We start from the raw sequence: 23,296 nt of genomic DNA, 5'->3' as shown, positions 1-23,296 counted from the left end.
ATAAGCCATCAGTGTGACGATGCAACTGATCAGGCAATGATAGTCATCAGTTTGGGGGCAATATGGATTAAAGGAAAAGTATTTTTAAGTGTCAGCCAACTCCTACCAAAGGCACTGTATCCTCCATCTTCCTTTCCAGATAGCATGATATTTTACAGCTCTCACTTTGCTACACCAGAATTGATTTAGGTAGAAAAGGGGTAAAGTGGTCACTCAAATTTCGTTTTGGCATTGATTTCATCTGTGAAACAGTTAAGAACTGCTTTAGGCTAAGTTGCTGGAAGAGCTTCAAAACAATATTTTGATTAACCAGATCTAGGAAACTCAAGTTTTATATCAGCATGATTTTTCATTTTTAATCAGACTTGTTCTCTAGCACCAGTCATTTCCTTTGTATTCTGGAAGCTTTGTGAGCATAGATCCTTATAACTTGAATCTAGGAGGTCTCTGCCTTTCTTTTGACCTGGCTCTCCTTTCTTCTCAGCTTCTTGGAATTTGTTTTATTCTTTGCATTTAGTTTGCAAAACTCTGGTAGACCTGCTTCATAATTTTTAAGAAGCCATTTAAAAAAAGAGAGAGAGAAGCCCAGTGCTTCTTTGCTCAGCAGTATCTGCCATATCCAAGAATTTTTCTCTGAATCTGTCTGGCTCTAGGCATTGTTTTCATTTGCTTTTACTGTAGGACTGAGGTTCTCCTGAATTTTTGCACTGGAAGGCACTGGCTGCCCAACCTTTGCCTGCCTCTATCAGAAGAGACAAGAGTATGTTTTATTTATCTGTATTATTACAATAAAAACATAATGGTGGCTTCTGGCTTTATATTACCTCTCCCACCATAAAGAACGTCCAACATGGTTTTGAAGTCCAGCTTCAGCTTGGAATTTGACTAGGAACTTGCCCTGTTTGCTGTGATTGAGGATATGACAGTCTGTAAGTGGTCTCCTGATAGCCACCCTCTCCTACATTCCAGTTTTGTGAGGAAGCCAAGTTTCTACTCTAATAAGTAGCTTTGGAGCTAAGTTCCACAGCTTGGAAGCATAATGTGCAGGTCAAATCCAGTCCCACAAACCTGAGGTGTTCGCTTTAGTCCTTCCAGAATGAGATAGAGAGGAAGAGAGATCTCTGTGTCCTGGGCCCTCTTCTGTAGGTTGTGACAGCTCCAGCCCTGCCTGACAGTACTCTGCCCAGGATGGGGTGATGTGTCAGCTATGGAATCAGGCGAGAGGCACTGTGACAAGAACATCAAGCAGAGGGAATCCAGAGAAAGTCAAGGTGGAAGTGGCTGGCGTCTGTGTTTTGACTGATGCGTGTTTTCAGGAAATTTATGGGAATAACATTTTCCAAATATTGCCATTCCCTCTACAGATATTTCCTGAAAGAAAACTAAGCGATCAGTTAGAAATGTTATTGCTTTGCCCCACTAAATGTGGAAAAGGTCTTGTCCTTCAGGTTGTGGGTGCCATCTGACCTGCCCAAGTGGAACTGGTAACCCCCTACCTCCTCCTCTGCCCTAGAGGCGTGCTAAACTTCTCCCTGCTGTAATAGATGATAAACTTGGTCCAAGTAGAGAGAGGCACCTGGGCTCATCTTACCACCTTTGGACCAGCTTCCAATTCACAACTCCATGTTGCTCCTGCCCCACAAGCTCTCCAGTCTGGCGCAGGGTGAGGGCCCGAGGCATGGAGTTGAGATAAACTGCGTGTTCTGGGAGGTAGCAGAGGAGGAAGGAGCTCAGGCAAGTGTGTGAGGCGGCGGTCTGTCATCCCACAACCCTTGGCCTAGATTTGCTTTATGCAGGTGGGCTTTGTCAGCGGGCATCTCATCCTTGAAGGCCAAGACATACTTTATCGTGACTTCCTCTGCCCTTCAGCGCTTAGCACGTGTTCTGTTCACATGTGGACACTCCCCACTCTTGCTAAGGGTTCTGGATGTGAGGGGTGACTTAGTTCCTGGTCCTCCAAAGCTTTCTGTTTTAGGGAGTATGTGGCCTGGTTAGTTACCTTTTATTATGTAGAAGTTAGCTAAGTGTCAGTTGAACAAAAATGGCAGGGAGTAGATATAAGGACTCTATCTTCTTTGGTCATGACTTTCCTTATGGAGTGAGTCTATGATGAGATGCCTCCTGGATGTTTTGGGGGGTTAGGAGGGGTCTGTGCAGGTTTAGGGGGAGGGAATCATTTGGGAATATGTAATTAATTTTTATACTTTCCCCAGTAAACCATCGACCCTTTTTATGATGTCATGAGGGATTCCTTAATTTTGCAGCTGCTTCCTGATTACGTCAGAGAAGAGCCTCTCGCCCTGCAGCCCGGAGCTGCACTCACACAAGGATTGGAAACAAATGAAGTGTTGAATATCTAATGGCTTCCACAGGGAGAGCCACTTCAGACTTCCCAGGCCTCCTCAGGCAAGGTCTTCCTCAAGTGTTTCTGACCTCCGGGAGTGCCTTTGTTCAGGAAAGACAGGGCCCCATCCCAGAGCTTCAGTCAGAAGGGGTCTGTAGATCCTCTTGGTGCGTACCTCCCTCCAGGTGCGCCCTTTCCCTGTTTTCCTGCCCCCTTCCTGGCCCTCACTTCATTGTGCTTTTGGTTCCCCTTCACATCTCAATGTCTCCGGGAGCCCTCAGGGAGTACCAGTCAGTGCCAGAAGTATTTTCCCCTTCCCCATATTGCAATCATTTGCCAAAATCTGTCATTTCTACCTCCACAATGGCTCTCACATCCGTCCTCTCTTTTCTCTTTCCATTGCAGTGACTGGAGCCCAGGCCTCCTTTACCCTTTAACTGGAATGTCCCATAACCTTCTAACTTATCTTCCTACCTTCCTGCCTCACTTGACCACAAAAATCTGGCATTTTATTTCCAGCAAGCATTAAGTGGCTCCTTAAAAAGGGGGCTTAGACTGACTCCTCAGGAGGGAGCCTGTTCTGACCTCTTCTCCTCAGCCCATGCTGCCCTTTCACCTTCAACAACTTTCCTTTTCCCAATCCCTTCCTGTTCAATCTCGGGTCATAGAATAGTGCAATACCAGAGTTCAAATCTCTGTGCTCTCTTTGTGACCTCACACCTCTGGACATCATTCCTCTTCTCTGTAAAACTCTCCAAGAGAGTTGGATTAGAGACTTTCCCAATCTCCTGAGCTCTGTCTTTTATCCTGTGTGCCTTAGGATCCCTGGTTTCCTTAAAAAAAAAAAAAAAAACAACCAGGTCCATTTGCACTCTAGACATGATGTAGAATCCTCCAGGCAGATTCAAAGGCTGCTGCTTTCCCAAAACCTTGCCGAGCCCCCCCAGCTGGACAATGTTTCTCCTTTTCATGAACTCCCATAGCACCGTGTAATTTTTTATATCGCTTGTCACAGCCCACCATATTTTAGAATTGTTTGTGTGTATTACCTACTAGCTTAATTGCTTGTGGTGTTCCACACATAATCAGGTGCCCAGGATATATTTGTAGCAGGGAGGGAGGCCAGATTCTTCCCTGTGTCTTCCCATGTCTGTGTCTTGTTAAGAGAAGCCTAGACTGGAGGTCAAAGTTATCTAATTCTGGAGACTCTGAAAGAATTAGTAGGCATACCAAGAGGAATCTTTGGGAGGAAATGCCATTTCCCACGTGTCTCCTTTCTCCCTGGATACTGCATTGCCCTTACAGGACGTAATCCAGAAGTTCCCTCATGGCCTCTCACATAGAAAGATGCCCCTGGGGCATTCTGCACTGATGCTCTGCCTGGTTATACTCATGACTGATTAAATAGTGTGTGTGGGGGGGAGTACATGCATGCGCACATGCTTATTCTGTAAGCTGCAAATGACGCCCTAGGGTCAGGAGTGACTGCTTTCCCCAGAATTTCTTGTTCCTTTCTGGTTTGTGTGCAGCCACTGCTTCTGCTGTTGCCTCCTCCTCCTCCATCTCCTCCTTCAGCCAGCTGCTGCCTGAAGGAGCCCTGGGGATTGGGCAGCATCTGGATGAGGCTCTCATTGCCCACTTCCTGTAGCCAGGGAAGTTTGGGTGGGTTGCTTGGCAGCTCTGCCAGCCCTTTGTCTGACTGGTGGCTGACTCATAAGGAAAGCACTCTTGTGTCTGAGAGATAAGAGCTAGTAAATCACCTCCAGGTGGTGTTAGTTGGAGGGTAACTGACCACTATCCCCTCCCTTTGGGAGGTGAGGGCCGGGAAGGGACTCAGTGACTAAGTTTTGTTGTCTGCATTTTTCTCCAATTGTTAATAAAGTAGCCAAACCATCTCTCTCTGCCTTCCCTTCATCGAATGCTCAGGTCATTCCCAGCATTCTCAGGGTCCCCTTTCATCCTTTTAGTGTTTGATCTGTGCTAGCCTTTCCTTTACCTGTATCTCATTTTCCAGTGAGAGAGCCACTGCTTCGGGACAGGAAGGTGGAGGAAGGACTGTTCAATTGATTATTGGTGTTGGAGTTTTTAAAAAGCAAACAGCCCATTATTGCTTGGAGCTGTAATTTTTTCATTGGTGGAGGAAACTTCTGGTTAGAAATCCCTCTGTTTGCAGATGAGCAGCTGTTCTGCAACTTACAGCCTTAGAGGAGTGGGGAGGGAGGAGCACTGGGACATCGAAGGACGTGCCCAGAGTTGCCGAGTGTCAGAAGTGAGCTCAGGCCTTCCTCACTTGAAGGCTCTCTGTTCACTGTGCCCCTGATCAAGGCCTGCCCTTCCCTAGAATCATCTTGGACAAGTCCCCTGACCCTGCCATTCCTCCCTCGAGCTCTTACCCTGCTATAGAGCAACATACCTGCCCCAGGAGAGCTGGAGAGGCCCCTCTGCTATGGGGCACACGGGGCACAGTTCTTATTGGCCCTGCCCAATTTCCCTCTTCCTGTTTCCTGCAGAGGAGGTCTTGCCAGCCTGGAGCTGTCAGGCCCAGCTTTGCTTTGGCAGCACCGTTGTGCACACACTGGTGGGAGAGGGGATGTGTTTATCACTTTTCCTGGAGATTATCTGTTTAAGCACTTCTCTGACAGTTACAATAACAAGGGCAGTGTGCTGTGTTTCCCAGCAGAAGGACACTCACTGTTGAAAGATGTATAGCACTAATTAGAAATACATAACATCCGGCCACATGGCAGCCTTCTCCCGGCCCCTCCATTTCCTGATTTCATACAACTTTGACGACAGTTGGTTTATGTTTTCCATGAATATAATGTTCTCAGAAAAATGAGTCTCCTTGTTCCACAAGAGTGAGAGACTCATCCCCTTTGCAGGTAACATTTTAGCTACAGGGAGCCATGGAGTGATAATCACCTGCCCTTCTCAGGGTATGTGGGAAGAAACAGAACTGAGTTGATATCTCAGGTGACTTCCTTCTAGGAAGGGAGTGTTTCCGTCCCTTCTATATAGCCAAGTCCATCCCCTCAGACTCTGGAAAAGACTAGTTTTGGAAATAAGGGGAAAGGCCACTTAGCAGTGTTAATGAGTTGCTCAGCTAGGACAAACTGCTGATACCTGAAATAACACCAAAGGAACTCCGGCAAATACCAAGGCAAACAGTGCCTCCTCCTCCATCTCCTGCAGGAGGCTCCCTTTCCCTGGAGGCCGATCCAGTTCTCGTTCAGTCTGAAGGCTAGACTAAATCCTTAGTGTGATATTAGCTTTCAGAGCCTTCTAAGGGCCTGGGAATAAGGTGCTACTTGCATAGGGGACTGTTCAGATCACTTCCTGTGGGGGGCTTCCTGTAGCCCCTTCCCCTTGCCTGCCACAGAGTGATTCATAGTAGAATAATATTGTTGTCTTTCAGTTGAATTCTCATACCTTCTGGAAGGTTAGACAGAACCAAACCCTACACAATCCTTTCTGTCCAGCATCATAGGACATGAGCCCTTTGCACTTTGCAACGCTCCCCCGTTAGCCTTCTTTCTGTTTCTCACACATAACATCTTGTCCCCTATCTGCTCTGCTTTTGCACTGCTTCTCCATCATGCTTGGAATGCTAAACCTCCTCCTCTTCCTTTTTCTTTTCCTCCTCATGGAAGACAGCTCCTCTTTTTCTTCAGGATGAAGTTTTAACACTGCTGTCTTTCCTCACCTCCTCAAGTGTTAATGTCATCTCATTCTTTGTCTTTGTCTTTCTTTGTGTTTATTTTCTTTGAATTTATCAGAGATGTACTTACCCTCACCCTCTTGTCCTCTCTCCTTATGATGTAGAAATGACAGCCAGGGTTATTTCATTTTTTGTATCCTCAGCACTTTATCACAGTATATATACACATATACATACACATATATAACACATATAACATGCACTTATAAATACTAATAAATACTAACTGATTGATTAGGCAACTGAAGCCTCCTGTATGTATTGTGTTTGCTTAGGAGAATGCTAGATCTTTGAAAACAGGGACTGGCTTGCTTTTCGTTTTGTTTCCCCAATACTTAATATAGTGCTTTGCTCATTGTAAGTGCTTATTAAATGTTTTTTTCATTCATTCATTCATTCATTCATCCATTCATGCTTGCATTCATTTTGAAACAAAGGCACTCTAGGTCACACATCCAATTAAGGGAATAGCTACAACTAGAAATTGTATTCTTAGTGAATGAAGTCACCTGACTTTGATCAAAACAGTTTTCTGATGGGTACTAGGCTCAAAGTAGAGAAGTGTGAGGGGCACCTGGAAAGACCCATACATAAGAAGGGGGAGGGTACAGTAGACATAAAGCACCTTAAGCTATCTTTGGGCCCAAGACAGAATTGCTCTCTTACTCCTCCTCCTCCATTTCTTGTTGGCAAAGACAAGTAAGGAAGGTCTACTGAAGTGGCTGCCACATTGGGAAACTGTGAGTCCCATCATTGCCCCTTTGCTATCAAGTGGTGACAACCCCTGTTCATTCTCCTGCTTTGAGCCACAGCATCAGTTTAAAATAGGAATTTGTTGGGTCTGGCTTCCAGGCTCAGAGCTGCCATTTGTCATGAAGCAGAAGTAGGCCTGGTGACAAGTAAACTCCCATTGCCACCACATTTCTTCACCCTAGCAGATCAAAGGGTCCGCTCAAGGAACTACACTGTTGGTCCTCTGAGCTTTAGCCACTCCCTGCAGCCCAGGCGTCTTCCTCCTTTTTACATCCTCTCACACTGGGTACCACCTGCCCAGCCAGTCCTAACATCACCTGCCTTACTGGGGAGAGCTGGTTCTGGCCAGCCTCTATTTGTCCTTCAGGCCTCAGGGCCTGCCTGAGGAAGGCCGGTTTGCGTGGCTGGCAGTCCTCAGCCAAATGTGGCAACCCTTCCTCCTCCTCAGTTGTCTTTGGATGTCGGTAGTATGTGGCAGCTGGGGGCACGCCAAACCTGCTGAGTTCAAATCCTGCTTCAGACACTTAGTTGGGTGACCCTGGGCGGGCACTTCACCCCATTTGCCTCAGTTCCCTCATTTGTAAAGTGAAGTGGAGAAGGAAGTGGCCAATCACGCCTGTATCTTTTTCAAGAATAATGCACCCCAGTGGGGTCCTGGAGAGTCAGACAGAACCGAAATGACTGGATGCAGCAGCCTTCTGTCTCTGTGCACAGTGGCTAGTTGGGAAAACCCCTGTCAACGGGGCATTGGAGTTCTGCTGGGAACAAGTGGAGCACATGCTGAGAACTTTCTTGCTGCCTACCTCATTGAGTCCTTCCACCTCCCATTTGAATTGGGCAGACCTGGGGGTGTAAGGAAATCAAGGGGTGTCTCCAGGGGCAGATTTTTAGGTGCTAAGGTATAACAGAAGATTGCTGCCATTCCTTCTCCATAGATAGCTATTCAAACCAGCAGAAACATCAGGGAGGCTGGGTCTATGCGAGGAGGAAAAGACTTTTCTGCTGCAAGAGATGTTCAGTGCAGCCCAATGACTGTGATCCTGTTGGGAAGCTAAAGAGTTCACAAGGACCACAGTGTAAGACCCAGCATTTTCTGGCTTTCCAAAATTTGGTAGAATTGGAAACTTGGGATTCTCAGATGAGCCTCTGCATTTTCCTTTCTTTGGGAATTTTTACCAGAACCCCCAATTCTCAAAAGCAACAAAAGGGGTTCAGGATGTCCCCAGTATTTCAGATATCAGTCATTTTAGATTTGCTCACTTAGGACACCTATAAGCATGCCCACCATGAGGTTCAGTTGAAGTTATTCTTTGAGATCTTAGGCAATAGGTTTTATAAACAGAGAAATGGGAGAAAAAGAATAAAGTATTGGAATTCCTTTCACTTCCTCACACCCTCAAGATTGAATCCTTTTATCAGTCAGCTCCCAGTTGCTGCACCTATGTGGCCAAAAGGGCTGTATTCTCTGACTTGGAATATTTGAGTAGCTGCAATGAATGGTTATATCCTAGCTGTGACCTCAGGAGAGAGCTATGCCCACATTAACTGGGAAGGATTCTGGGAAGATGACAGAGTAGGTTGGTAAATTTAAAGCTCTCCAGATTTCCCCCACAAATAGAACAAATTTGTGCCTCAGGGCGAACATAGACTGGTGAAAAATCAAGAACAAGGGTCCTCCTGATAAAAAAAGAGAAGATCTAAAAGACTCAGGGCTTGGTATTAACCTGTGTGAATTGCAAACCCCTCTGAACTAGCTCAGCAGAAAAACCAAGTGGGGACCCCTTGGGCTAGCTGGGTATGGCTGGAGTCTCAGCAGGAACCAAGAGACCTTCCCGTCATGGAGTAGGAGTCTTAGCCCCAGAGACTAAGTTAGTCTTAGATGATTAGGAATGCCAGGCCCAACTGTGCTGCAGGGCACAGGCCCTGGGCAAAAAGGAACCAGCACACTGGGAGTACAGAGTCAGGGTGGCAGGAATGCTACTGGCTGGATGGAGGAGTTCTTGATTTGGGGTTCCTGGTCTGAGGGGAGAGCCAAAGGCACTATCCCCCCCACCCTAGGTTTAGAGGTGCTTACACTAAAACTTTTTATTTAAAAAAAAAAAGAAAGAACCCCACTATAGAAGCTTTCTATGAGAACAAGGTAGACACTTCAAAGGAGCATTCTGAAGTTTAAAAAAAAAAAAAAAAAAAAGTCTCTTCTACACCAGTGATGTGAAATGATTCCTTGCCCAGAGAGAATTCTTAGAAGAACTCAAAAAAGAATTTAAAAATCAAATGAGAAACACTGAGGAAATACTAAAAATTGAACAAACAAGCTTATCCAAGAAAAACAAGATTATTATGGAAAAAAAAAGTTAACCAACTAGAAAAGGAGATGCATAGTCTCAAAGATGAAAAATAACATGTATTTTTCATATGTATACATATACTTTCTTGATCTGCTAATTTGTTGTAATTTTGAATTCTCTGATGTTCTACTGGGCATATCATAATGTTCTCTTTTGTTTTGTTTTGTATTTCTTTCCTGTTCTCCTTTTTTCTTGTTCTTTTTTTAAAAAATAAAATAAAATTTAAAAAGAAAAAAGAAAAACTGACTGTTGGGCATTAGCTAATTAGAATTAGGCAAGGGGAAGCCATAGAAGCTATGAGAGATCAAGAAATAAGACAGATTCTAAAGATTGGAAAAAAATAGAACAGAATGTGAAACATAAGAAAAATGACAGATTTGGAGAACAGATCAAGAAGAGAAAATATAAGAATAATTGGACTACCTGAAAGCTCTGAGCAAAAAAAAAAAAAAAAAAAAAAAAAGAACCTTGACAAAATAAGGCAAGAAATAATCCAAGAAAATTGTCCTTAAGTGACATGAGAGAAGTAGAAATCCAAAAAAAAAAATCCAATGATCACCACCTCAACAAAATCCTTTGTAGAAAACACATAGGAATGTTATTGCCAAATTTCAAAACCCCAGATCAAAGAGAAAATTTTGCAAGAAAACAAGAAAAAAAATTCAGATACACTGGAACTACAATTAGAATTGTATAGGACTTATCAGTAGCTGATTAAAAGACCACAGGTCCTGGAATCATATCTACTGACAATCAAAAAAACTGGGCCTGTGGCCAAAAATATCTTACCCATCAAAATTCTCTTATAATATAATATAATATATAATATAGTATAATATATTGAATGAGAAAAAATGGACATTCAACAAACTTACAGATTTTCAGGATTTTCTATCAACCAAGCCCGAACTTGATAGAACATTTAACATATAAGAGCCATTTCAATTTCAAGGAACTCAACATGGATAAATTGTTAAAAAAAATTTTTTTAAATGGGAAATGTATAGCATGTGTTTAAGGTTGACATCAACAGTAAAAAGAAAGATTGGAGCAGAGTTAAGGTAAAAAATACTAATTGTATCATAGAAATAGGTGCAGAAGAATAGTTATAGAGGTATTAGAGGGGAAAGAAGGGCTCATAGTTTTGAAAACCTACTGACATTGGGAATGGGTTAAATAGGCAATACTACATATATATTGTGAAAAGTATAGAACACGCTCCAAAATCCATAAAGAAACAAGGGGGGGAGGGATGGGCAGACCAGGAAGCAAAGGGTGAGGAAAGGGAGAGATTCATGGGTGGGGGAGGTTAAGTAATAGCAAGACAAGTTAGGAGAAGAATTAAAACAAAGAGTGGGGAATGAAAAGGGGAGAAAGAATAAAGTAAAATAGATGCATAGCAAAGAACAAAAGAACAATTTACAAGAAAGTAAAGATGGATGCTCACGAATATCATTTCTTCTACATATACATAGAATATATATATTTATATAGAGAGAATACATGTATTTTTCATATGTATACATATACTTTCTTGATCTGCTAATTTGTTGTAATTTTGAATCCTCTGATGTTCTGCTGGGCATATCACAATATTCTCTTATTTTGTTTTGTATTCTTTTCCTGTTTTCTTTTTTTTCTTGTTCTGTTTTTTTTTTTTTTTTTTTTTTTAAATAAATTTAGGGCATTAGCTAAGCAGAGCTCTATGCTTCCTTCTTTGCTAAAATGAAGACTGCTGCCCTCAGCAAGGGCTGTATCATCATCACCTTGCTCTCTTGCTTAGGCTATCTTTGTATCTTTTCCTGTTTCCCAAGTCTGGAATCCAGATGGTCACTGTCTTCTAGGCTAGGTTAATGATGGAGATGGAAGCCCAAATTGGGTGGAGGAAATTGTTGATGTCTACTCAGGTTTAGTGATGTGCAGCTGAGCTCCCAAAGCTTATTCTATTCAGGTCTAGCTGGAGTTATACCTTTCCCAAGAATCCTAGTTAACAGAACCTTTCCCTTTCTCCAGAGAGTGTCACCCAACTCCTGAGAAAAAGCACTAGAAAACCCCCCACCAGTGAGTCTTAGGAAGTTCCTTCCCTTTACCTGAAACTACCAAAGCCCTCTGAAGTGGTTTGGGGTTGGCTAGGGATGCTCTGATCAAATCTGTTAGGAGAGAGGAGGGCCTTCAGAGGGATTGCCTTGGCTGTACACTCTCTCTTTGAATAACTGCTTCAATTAAGCCCCATCTATGAGCTGTTGGGTGACTGATGAGCAGAGAAAGATATCTCCCCTTGGCCGTTTAGGTTGAAATGCCAGCAGGCATGGAGTTTGAATCTGCAGCTAATTTTCCTTTGAATACTTGGGAGATTTTAGAGATTCTCTCCTGTAGCAGATAAGAGTTGGGTCAGCTGCTGCCAGGTTACAGGTCTGGCCCCCAGGCTCATTCTGTAGGTGCTGTGTGGCCCCTTCCTGAAATAAGAAAGTTGAGAACTCTTTTCATTAATCCCTCTTCCCCAGGGACACAGAGTTGGAATCTTGTTGAGTTGGAATAGGAGATAAATATTGTAAGTGTTTGGGGGTCAAATTTACCGTAACTCCCTCACCCCCAATAAAATAATGAGTGGTCAGTCAGGCCTGTTTCCTTCCACTGACCTATTGTTAGAATTGAGGTTTGGAAAAGAGAAGAGGGACTCTAATCAGAAACCAGCTTTGTATGTTTAGTGTTAGAAGAAATTTTAAAAACCCAAGTTATTATAAGAATCTGTCCTCTGTGTTTTGAGGAGCAGCACTCTGTAATGAAAGTACAGGGAGCGAAGGAAGGGATGACCTGGAAGGAAATCTCTCTCCCCCCACGTCTCAGGCTCTGAACACCTTTACAATAGAGAAATTGATTCCATGCTCCTTGATTACTTGTTGCTCTGGCCTCTCAGTGGAGGAGCCAGCCTGGGGATCCTGCAGGCCCAGGCCCAGCCCGAGCAACTGAGTGAGAATTCACAGTCCCCAGATCTCTATTCTTTCATCTCCTTCCTGAGCCAGAGAGGTGGGCACAGCCTGATTGGCCCTTGCTAGGGGAATGGGGTACCTAGAATGGCAGGACCCAAGACACTGATGGCGAGCCATTTGTCTTTCCTTAGATTGCTTCTCAGAGGAATGTCGCTCCGTGATCCAGGAACAAGCCACAGCTCTGGGGCTGGCTATGTTCTCCCTGCTGGTGCGGCGCTGCACCTACTTGCTAAAGGAATCTGCTAAAGGTATGCAGATGGGGGGCCCCTAACTGGTGGGATTTCTGGTTGGCCAAGCCTATGTCCCGACAAGCCCAAGGAGCCTCCTTCCCTTTAGTCTTAGTATTATTAACTTCCTCCTTACAGATTGCTCCAGCTATCTCATCTCTTTACCCTGTCCCTTTCACTTTTTTTTAACCTCCTCTATAGATCCCCTTTCCTAAAGGTTCTGTCTCTTTCCTTTCTCAGCCCTTTAGGAATTAGGATTTGGGCTTTCCCTATGGGATATTAAGCAGGTAACCTAGAATTCTTTGAATGCTGAAATGTGTTCCCTTTTTGCCCACAGCTGATATTGATTTCCATATGTCCGTTTATTCACTTTAGGTATTGAAAGTAACCTCTCAGGCTTTCACTTCTTGTTCAGTACCTTGTGAGTGCTCTAAGTGCCCTTGGCCCAGGAGTCTTGGGATTGACTGGGCAAGGCTACAGGTAGATCTGTCTCTGGGGAGAGGGAAAGTGGCACTTCCTTTTAAGTCACTATGCTAGACCTTACTAGTCTGCTGCAGGAGTATTTAAATGATGACTGGAGGTAACTGATTTACTTCCATTCTGGATCAGGTGGGTAAGTAGGATCCCTTCAGGTCAGCTTCCCAAATGCCACCAGTTCGTACCTCGGCCCTCCAGAGGGGAGCAGACATTTGGGGTCAGAAACTCACGCTATCCTCAGCCACAAAAGAGGCAGGGAGAGCTCTCAGCAATAGGGGGCGGGGGGCGCCTGGTGCACTGGTTTCTCTCTCTGTCCTGCTTTTCAGAATCCTCTTAGGTGCTGGTGGTTTTCCATCGCCTGCGGGCCCAGCTGCCCTGTGGACTTGGTCTACCTCCCCTAAGAACTTGCTGCCGTCCCATCGCCCCAAGCCCCACCTGGGGCCACAGCAACATAGGCCAAGCTCTCACCCTTTGCCTCTGCAGCTCACCCGTCCTCCCATGAGGATGAGGCAGACCAGGACGATATCAAGGTGTCAGCCTTCCTCCCAGACCTGAAGGAGCTACTGCCCAGCGTGAAAGTTTGGTCAGACTGGATGCTTGGTTATCCGGATACCTGGAACCCTCCACCCACATCCCTTGATCTGCCCACACAGTGAGTACATCTGCCCCCTCCCCTAACAGTGCTGCCCCTTGTCCAATTTCCCTACTCTCTCGCCTTGGCTCCAGTCTTGCCTTTCCCTTCATGCCCTCTTTGTTTTTCTATGTTGATGATTGTGTTTCTGCCTCAATGCAGTCCCCACTCTGCTTTCCTTTCTCCCAGAAGCCTGACTCACTTTCCCTTCTGAGCTGTGCTTTGTTGGTGACGTCCCTTGACTTTTTTTGACTACACTTCTTGAGCCCACTAGACAGATGCCTGGGCCCCATCTAGGTTGACCCAGATTATCTGCCATCTCCTCAGCGGGCCACACGAGGACTTCAAGCTGCTGCTGGGGGCCACTATGCTGGCCTCTTGGTTTCTGGCTGGAGCTCTGGGGCTGGCCACTTTCTCACAGGCTTGTGAAGGGACCCACATCAAGAGTGTCTCTAGTAGACATTCCTGCCCAGTAGAACTTGATCTGTCTGCATGGAATTCCTGGCCTGAAAAGTCCCCGTGAACCCTGCCCCTCACTTGAGCTGTGCCCCCTCCTATCCTGCATAGCTGCAAGAGTGGGCTTCTCCCCCCCAGTTCCATGTCTGTGTGGGTGGTGGCCGCAGCCATGAGCAGCTCTCACATCCCTCCTGCAAGTTCCCTGCAGGCTGCCAGAATGCGTTCCAGGCTCAGACTCAGCGAGCCAGAGCTCGGTCTTGAGCAGGGCGGCTGGGCCTGCAACAAAGACACTGACAGGTCTCCTGGCTGGGGAGCAGCTCATGTCCCAGCGGCGCTCCCCAAAGGGTTAATGTTTTTTGTCTCAGACTCTTCAGGCCGTTAATCTATAATGCGGACTAGGCAATTTGCTCAGTTTTGGAAAGAAAAGGACGAGGAAGGGCCAAGATCTCCAAGTGTCTGAAGCGGATGCGGAGCATGCGCTGTTCTCTATCCCTCCCCTGTGGGGCCTATAGCCTCTCCTGGGCTGCCAGGAGGTCAGGCCTATAAGTACTGTTCCCCCAGGCACAGTCCGCACATCCACATCCCCATCTCCCAGGGCCGGGGGCTGTCAGGCCCGTTTCCCTCCTTTTACTGCCTTCCTCGTCCCCTCCCTCCAGTTGGCTTTTGTTTGGCTGAGGAAATGGAAAGCTCACACAGGAAGTGCTGGGCCTCATTGGCTTGGGGTGCAGAGTCTGTTTTCTGTTTGGATGCTGCAGTCCATGGCCCACTGCCGGCTTGTGTGAGCTGCTGCCCATCTTTGGGCAATGGCTCAAACTGCAGCCAGGCACGTGGTCCCGGCCATAGCCATCCCCGGCCCTGCCGGCTTCCTGGGCCGCCGAGAAGTGAGGTGGGGCGGGGCTCGGCTCTCTGGCTGAGTCTGCCCAGCCCTTTCCCCCACTGGGAGAACAGATCTGATCGGGCAGCTGCTTGGACCCCTGTTGCCCAAGAGACGAGCCCCTGTAACCCTGGGCATCCTATCTCTCCTGTGGGCAGACCAGGCTCGGGAGAGGTCATTAGGTTATGGGAAACTCCAGTCCCTCTTTGCACTTAAAAACATCTTTTTTGCCTCTTTCCTGTTAGTAAATCCAGCTGGCAGAGTCTCAGGGGTGCCAGAGCAGGGTGAAGGGATAGCTGTGCTGTCCCGGCGCCTCTTGAGAAGGCCACTGAGCTGCCTTATCTGAGTTAGTCTGAGCCAGGCGAGAGTAGCCCACATAATGGACCCAGGTTGGATGTTCCAGTCATCACACTTAGCTTGTCCCCACCCCAAGTTCTGGCCCATCCCTACCTAAGCAAGGACTGAGCAGCTCAAAAACAGGAAAGGATGCTAAAGGTTTCAATTATCCCTTCTACCCAGCAAACCTAGCTGCAGTGTGTATTCCCTTTTCTCTGGAGTTACAGGAGTTGTATCACCCAAACCTCTCTTTAGGAAGCTAAACTGAAGTCTTGACTCCCTAATTTTCAACTACATTGGCATTATGGGAACAGGAAATGACTCTCATCTTTCTTTTACATACTTTTAATTATTTTCTTTTGGGACATACAGCCTTCCTCCCATCCCCAAGATGTTCTGAATTATGGCTTCTTGTACCTCTTGATTGTGTATTTCCTAAAGCATTCCTCAATGATATACTTTGTCCTTTACCAAATCCCTTTTTTTCCCCTTTCTTTCTGTATTTGGATCTTGCTGTCTCATCTTCAATAGGCATCAAAATGACTAAAACACAACCTCGATTTTTTTTGTTGTTTTTACTTTTGGAGAAATTGCATACTTGATTCCATTCATCTCTTTGGGTTCCTCTTCGACCACTTCATATTCCCATCAGGCCGCGCCTGCTAGTCCTGGGTAGGAGAACTCTGGCTGGATCATGCCTTTGGACCTACTGAGAGGCATGAGTGAAATCTGGCTACTTTTTCCTAAGACTACTTGGAACCTTAGGAGGTCTTTATTTTTGTTGTTGTTTTTAAACAACCCCCATTCAGCTGCCATACCTCCTTCTCACTTGCCCTCCTAGAGGTTCTGACTCCTAGGTACTAAGTCCTTCTAGTTGTTCGCAGCATGATCTTACAAAGACTTGGAGATTTGGGTCTCTCAGTACTTCTTTGTACAAAATGATTGCAGCCCATGGGAAACTTTGTTCGTCAGTATGAAGGCTGTCAGCTATTTCAGAGCAGCGCCCCCACACGCTCCTTCCTTTGGCCCTCCCTGCCAGGTCTTCTGGTAGGAAGAAAAGGCTGGCACCCCCCCTCTGCCAAGTGAGCAAATGGAAAGTTGTGAGAGGCAGCCCTGAGTAATGGCAGAGCAGAGTTAAAGGCTTCCAAGATCCCAGGCAGGGGGACTCGTTCCATCCCAGAACCTCCGAAGAAGTTAGAGCAGGGGGACAGCTCACCTCCCCCTGTGGCCTTGAGGGCGGCCAGACCCTCTTCATCTTGATCTCTGGTTCTCAGTAAGTGAAAGAGTCAGGGGACTTTGAGAACGTCCAAACTCGGCCCAGCTGTGGCAGTTGGTTTATTGCTTTCAGCTGGTACTTGAACCCAGGTCCTGGTCTTGGAGTCTTTCCCAGGTTTAATCCCCAGAGCTTTCTCTGCAGCTGTATGACACTGCGCTGACCCCGAATGAGGATAGGAAAATAGAACCGGTGCCAAGCCAGAGTCTCTTTTTCATTTGGAGTCTGGCTGTCTGCCCATGACCAGGGTTACATAATGGGAAACATAGCTGGGGCTCTGGAGAGCCCGCGTTTCACCAGGCTGCCCAGACCTTCGCGTTCTGATGCTATATATCTTCCTAATTGTAACTCAGATACATTTATCACACTGTTGGATTCGAGTCCCCTTAAATTTAAAAAAAAAAAAAAAAATCAAAATTCCTGGCCTTGCTGCTTTTCCATGGCTTGCAGATAAAAGTTGCAAAGCATTCTGGGAGAAGGTGTATGAGGAGGCCAGTAGCTGGGAGACTGTCATGCTGGGCCAGGATAGAGAGAGAAGGGAAAGGAGGGAGATTCTGGGGGGGAGTCCTTGCTCCTAGGAAATGCCTTGGAGCATTGACTTCCTGGGCCCTAGTGGGTGACAAGGAAGATAAGTCACATGGGGTGTGCCTGCTTACAAGCTGAGGTACACATTGCACACCCCCATGTCAGAGTGCACACAGACACACATGTGCACACATCCCAGGGCAGTTCTTACCTAAGAGAGCACCCAGCGAGGATGCTATGGCCTGAAAAGGCATTTGGGGAGGTCATCAAGTAACCACCCATCAGCACTTCCTCAAGGAAGTCTTGGTGACTGTGGGAAGCCCCTGGGCTGCCCTGGCTCCCCACCCAGTCTCCTTGGCTCCACATTGGGGCGTCAGTAGAGCAGCCTGGCACCGGGGGTTCCTCTTCCTCAGTGTGCTAAGTAAGGAGACATGGGAGGAAACTCCCCCCCAATTCCCCCAATTCTCCCCAAGAACTTCTTGGGAGGGGAGGGGGCATTGGCCTCTGTCTTGAGTCTGACCTCAGGGGAAGGACTTCCCAGCTCTAAGATCAGGCTATTTGGGTCCAACATGTGCTTAATCACAAAGATGTGTCAGAGTGATTCCAATCACTGAGAGCTGGGAGAGGTAAGAATCGGGAGAAGAACCCCTGGGATGGCCACAGGCTTGGTTCCTGTATTTGAGAAGTTGGGGTCCCTGGGGGACGGCTTTCTTCCAAATGTTCAGCACTGATGGGTTTAACACACTAGAGGGATGTGACAGATACTGAAGAGATTGTGGTTCAAGGAAGCCAGAAACCAGGACGCCCTCACCTATAGATTTAGGGTCTCAGAAACAAGGGGCTCTGGGAGCTCCTCAGCCCCTACCCTGCCAAGAGCTTGGTAGAAGCTCTATTTTTAGAACAGCATTGTTTGGCTGGCGAACATTTGGGGTGGGGTGGCAATTTGACAGGGTCCTTATCAAGTCCTGTAAGTTGAAATAGACCACTCATTTCTTGCCATTAAAAAATATATAAAGAAAAATAATCATGGCCCAGATGGCTGTTAGGCTGTCTGCCCCTTCTCTTTAACGTAAGTCAGGATATTTCCTTTTCACATCCTTGTGGCACTTAGGTGACATGCCTGAGAGAGAGAGACGCCAGCCCATGTAAGTGCAGGGAGTCTTCTGCCCACTTACAACCGGGAGCCGGCAAGTTGTCTCTATTCTTTTAGCCTCTGCTTCACCCTGCCCTTGCCACCCCTGCTCACCTCCTGGGGCTCCTTCTGCAGCCTGAGGTTTAGTGCCTTGTGGAGGGTTCAGGCACAGGGATCTCAGTCTTTCCCATGCCCAGGGCCTGGTGCCTCTCTCTTCCAAGTCTTTAGCCTATGAGGTTTTCCCCCCTCTCCAGGCTTCTGTCTGCCTGGGTCCTGTGCTGGCTCAGCCATATTTCCAGCTCTCCTCACCCCAGGAACCAAAAGACCCAACTCGTTTCCCATCTGTATTACTTCTCTGATCTTCTATGGCTCTGAACACAATGCAGGGCTTCTTCTCACTCAGCTCTTTCCGGGTTTGTTCTGCAGCTGTGGAGTTTGAATGTTAGTGTTTAAACAAGCTGGTATTACACAGGAAATGGCCACCTCCACAGGCCCCTGCAGGCTTGTAACATGGGGTCATTGTGCTTGATATTAATCACCAGTCAAAATGGTGGCGTGTGAGAGTGCTCAGAGCTCGCTACCTTGGGCTTCCCAGAAAGGTGGACCGAGTCCGGGAGGGCCAAAGTTCCGTGAGGTGCATTCCCTTCTCCCGTGGAATGCCTGTCCGTGGTGGGGCTTGGAGTTAGGTCCTGCCTGACCTCTTACCTACAAAACTGCTGAACTTTCTCTCTCTGTTCCAGTCAAGAAGGGATTGTTATTAGCTAACGCCTCCTACCTTGTTCCTACAAAGCATTTTGCACAAGATAACTTAGTTTAGAAACGCCATTCCTCCCCCCCCCAACATAAAAGTCCCCCAGAGTCCAAGGCTCTCAGTGCTTTTGACTAAAGCTGCTTTTCTGATTACTGTCTGCAGAACTCACCTCAGCCCAAAGGGTTAATCTGATCCCTGAGTCAATATCCCCCAAACAACAAGCCAAGACTATATGTTGGTCCATTTGTGTGAAATGTGTTTCCCCAATCACCTGGGCTGGGCTGGGCTGCATTGTATCGGCCGGCAGCTGCTCTGCACTCAAACTGACAGCTACATTAAACCCTGGAATTCTGAGGCAATAAAAAGTAAATTAACTCTTATTTTTTTCCTGTCCTGGTGGAGTAAATGAATGTGTGTCTGCGGGGAGGTGATCAAGCCCTGGTTCTACGTGTATGCTTACAGCTCCCAGCCCTCGGCCTCTCCCTCCCAAGCTGGGGCCTAGTGTTCTGGCTCCGTGGAGGAGCCCACTTTCTTGCTCTGTATTGTGTGCCCCACGGGTGGGCTGCTGGACTGCTTTGGAGTTAATAGCCATGTCAAGGACTGGGTGTGGAGAATGGGGGGTGGGATGCCTGCTCTGAAGCCCCTGACTTGCACAGCATCCTGGGAGTTCTGTTCCCATTTAGAAGGTGCTGGAGGAGGGGGTCATTATTCTTTGTGACAGCCCCAAGGGTTAAGCTGAAATATGCCCCTGAAGCTTATGCCTCCATGCCGCTTCTTCCTGGTGTGAGGCAACACATCAGGTCCTGCCTCCACCTGAAGGCAGTTATCCTGTTGCCCCTAAAGCCTTTTTCTTCTCTGAGCCAAATGTCATTGTTTCCTCCTGATGGCGTGGTTTGACCATTCCACCATCTTGACCTCCCTCCTCCAAATGCCCTCAAGTCGGTCATCTTTTCTATAGTCTTTAATACCCAGAAATGAGCTCTCTATTTCAGTGTGGTCTGGCCAGAACATGGGACAAGCTTCTCTTCACAGTGATGCAATGCAACCTACTTTCACATTCACTTTTTTTGGCTACCATGTGATTTATATTGAGCTTGTATTTGGGCCCCCAAGACTTTTCAGGGTTTTTTGACACAAAATGTTCCTGAGTCCAAGCACAGTTTGTTTTTTTTCCCCTTTTGTTCCTGTTCAATTTTATCTTCTCAGATTCAATCCATCTTTTTTCACTGTTAGGTTCTTTTTTGGATCTTGATTCTCTCACCTGCAAATTTCAGAAGGATCTCATCTGTCTCTTCATCTAAATAAAAGTTAAACACAGCAAAGCAAAGGGCAGAACCCTGGGACACTCCACCAAAAACCTCCTTCCAGATTCATCTGCCTAGTCCAGTAACCCTTTAAAAATAAGATGATCCTGCCAGAAACGAATTTCATGAACTCATCTGGTTCTTAAATATCTCCATTTCCCTTCCTCAGTGCCTAGTTTAATTTACCGGACATTACTGGAGTACCTACTCTCTGCAAGGCCCTATGCTGACGTTCACAGACTGTCAGGGGAATAATGTAGTCTCGAATTTGGCCTGGAAGAGAAGTTAGGAATCCCAGTCTATAGGAGGACAAATCCTCTTTAGAGAAATAGTCCAGAGGCCCTTCTTCCCATGCCTGTAACTTCATCTCTCTCGGTACTAAAGTCCCTCATTCTTTTGTGTAATTTCTCAGTCTTAAGACTTTTGGTGAAAAATACAGAAGAGGATACAGAAATGAGTAGTTAGTTTGGTGGGAATTCTCTGCCTATTGAGATAGCTGTCCATGGGTTACCCTAGCTACCTGAATAATTTGTATGGAGTGGCTTCTTTTTGTGTATTAGCTACTGCCCTTGAACTGTAGATGTCAAGAGAGATCTCCTAGGATCTCCTTAGGGATTTCCCTTGGGACCAGAGCAAAAACAGAGGGACTTCTTGCAGCCCATTGCTGTCCAACAGGAGTCCAGTTGAGTTAGTCGAGAAAATCAAGAGGGCCTCTGGGAGAATGAGTGATTTCCAGGTCCAGAAGGTGTCACCCAGAACTTTTCAGATACTATTTTCAAGCCCTGGAGTCTTAGGAGTTACTTTGGAAATGTCATGCTAGTAGGGAAAAGCTGCTTTATAAAGAAATGAGTGCCCCATTCCCAAAATGGGACCAAGGAGAGATGAGGTGATAGGATCTGGGCCCCAAGGTCCGTCTTAAACTTGAATCTTCCTGGAGGTATCTCACCTTTCTCTCCAAAATGTGAGGATCTGAGCTAGGGGATTCATTCGGGGAATACAAGTGTTCACTCAGCACTCACCCAACATTGGCTTGTTACTCTGGGGAGGCAAACAGCAGTAGGACTTTAGGTGCAGGAGGTGATGTTGGAGAAGCAAAATGCAGAGAGGAGATGGCAGCCGTGAATGGGCACCAAGTTAACCTCTGGAGGCTCAGAGAGGGCCTCTCAGGGCAGAATTCTGGGGAAGGCGGAGGGTCTGACAGCAAGGAGGGAATGGCTGCCCAACCTGGAGCATGGGAGGCCCTACGTCATGGTGGCCCAGATCAGACAGGACAAAAGATGTGAGAAAAGGAGCCTGGGACAAGAGGCCGGCGCTAGGTCCTAAAGGACGTAGTCACTCCGTTTCCGTCCTGTGGCATGGCGAGCCCCTGATGTGGGAGCCCTATGGACAGTGGGGAGAACAGAGAAGCAGGGGGACCACCGGGTCATCTCATTAGTGTTGGCTGAGAGAAAGGGGCGCCAGTAGCAGGTGCCCTTGGAGGGCCCAGCCCCTGCCCTCCCTGTAGGGAAAGGCCCTCTTGCCTTGGTGGGCCTTGGGCTCCAGGTTGGGCTCGTCTCACTAGGACATTGGTGGGCAAGCTCTGCCCACCCCGGCCCAGGAGGGAGCTTGAAGGTTCTGGCACGGGGTGGGCGGTAATGGGTGAAAGGCATGGGCACAGGTCCCAGGCGGGGGCCAGTAATCCCTGGGAGGAGCCCATTTTGGTTTATCTGAGCCCCGGGCAGGAGAACATGGTAATGAGAAGCAGATGGTACCGCAGATTTCTGCATCTTGGGTCTAAGATGGTGGGGCTTAGAGCATGAGAGGGGAATGCAGGCCTCCCACCAGGCCAGCTCCCGGGCTGGTTCTCGATTGCCTCTCCTGGCTGGGATTGACGCCTCATGCCCCGCGTCCATCTCCCCGTGGGCCCGTACACACCCAGCGCCGCCCCAAGGCCTGAAGTTCAGAGAGGAGACTTTTCACCTCCTTTCTCCCCTCTTGTCTTTTCTGTTTCTTTCCCCAGGGCTGCTCTGACTGTGGCTCCCTGGGGTTGTGTTGCTGGTCTGGGGCAGTGGGCTCGGATACTCGGTGGGGTCCCGGGGGTAGGGGGTGGAGGGGCTCCCCTGGGCAATGCTGAGCTCCGAGGCGGCCCTGATCAGCCCTATCACATCCGGTGCTTGTCTCTGCAGCCAGGACCCGAGGATAAACTATCAGAGCTGTGGGCAGTGCATCATTCCTCTTATTATTTTCTTCTCTGCAGATAGGGGTCGTGGAAAGTTCAGTTCCTTTTAACCCTCACAGCTCTGTTTATTCTACAGCTGGTAGCCCAAACGCCGTGTTTCCCATTACATCACAAAGGAGCTCGGACAGATCTCTGCACAGAAACGTGTTGCAACTGTTTATTTTTTTCCATATTTAAACATTTCTGACAGCCCAACCCAGCTGAGCCAAAAGATGGAGCTTTGTGAATGAGTCTGGTGCTTGGTGTCTGCCGAGAGAAACCTTCTCGCGCGCGGGGCTTCTCCCCGAGCCTCTTCCCAGTGTGCGCTGCTGCCCCTGCACAGCCTATGGCCGCTTACCTCTGTGGGACGTGAGGGGAGAGCGGGGGCCGGTGGGTGATGGATGGGGCTGTGTCCGCCCTGGCTCCCAGGGCGCTCTTGGAAACAAGATGTTTCATTTCACTGCATTTTCCTAGGACAGTGATTCCAGTAAATAAACTAGCATTGGTCCTGTCCACCTGGAGCCACTCGGGATATTCCACGCCCACCCTCTGCAGTCTCCCCCTTCTTGGGTCCTGCCCGCTGCTGTGGAGGCTTGCAGCTTGTCCTCTACACGCCCTTTATCTCACCCTCTCTGAGGCTCCAGACTTGGGGTGTTGCTCGGGGTTGAGGCCCCCACGCCGAGCAGAGATGGGGATGGGGGGTAGGGCTGAGGTGAGCCCGGCTTCCCGGGGAAAACTGGTGCTGGCAGCTTGTGCGGTCACTCTCTCTGCGCTCTGCCACACACCTCTTGGGCCGGCCACGTTGTCCTTTATTGGAGTGGCATTCGGGCTCACTGGTCTGCTCCTCGATGACCCCTCTCCGCGGTTCTGGCCGTCCCAAGGAGATCCGAATCTCTCCCTTAGCTGGGCCTCTGGCAGGCAAGGCAGTGACCTCTGGTCTAGGCCATTGTTGTTGGTTGT

General features: G+C 47.6%; 1 protein-coding gene across 2 annotated transcripts in view; it reads left to right on the top strand.

The window, feature by feature from the left end:
* The window catches only part of SMG6 (SMG6 nonsense mediated mRNA decay factor), a 180,157-nt gene that overhangs the window by 79,201 nt on the left and 77,660 nt on the right, over window positions 1–23,296 (top strand). For both annotated transcript variants that reach the window (XM_074263872.1, XM_074263871.1), the window contains exons 11-12: window positions 12,285–12,401; window positions 13,341–13,509. In XM_074263872.1, the coding sequence (XP_074119973.1) occupies window positions 12,285–12,401; window positions 13,341–13,509 (286 nt within the window). The remainder of the gene's footprint in view (window positions 1–12,284; window positions 12,402–13,340; window positions 13,510–23,296) is intronic.

This window comes from Sminthopsis crassicaudata, chromosome 4 (assembly GCF_048593235.1).
Source record: "Sminthopsis crassicaudata isolate SCR6 chromosome 4, ASM4859323v1, whole genome shotgun sequence".
In the NCBI taxonomy this organism is placed as follows: domain Eukaryota; kingdom Metazoa; phylum Chordata; class Mammalia; order Dasyuromorphia; family Dasyuridae; genus Sminthopsis; species Sminthopsis crassicaudata.
This window is presented reverse-complemented; position numbering and strand designations above follow the sequence as displayed.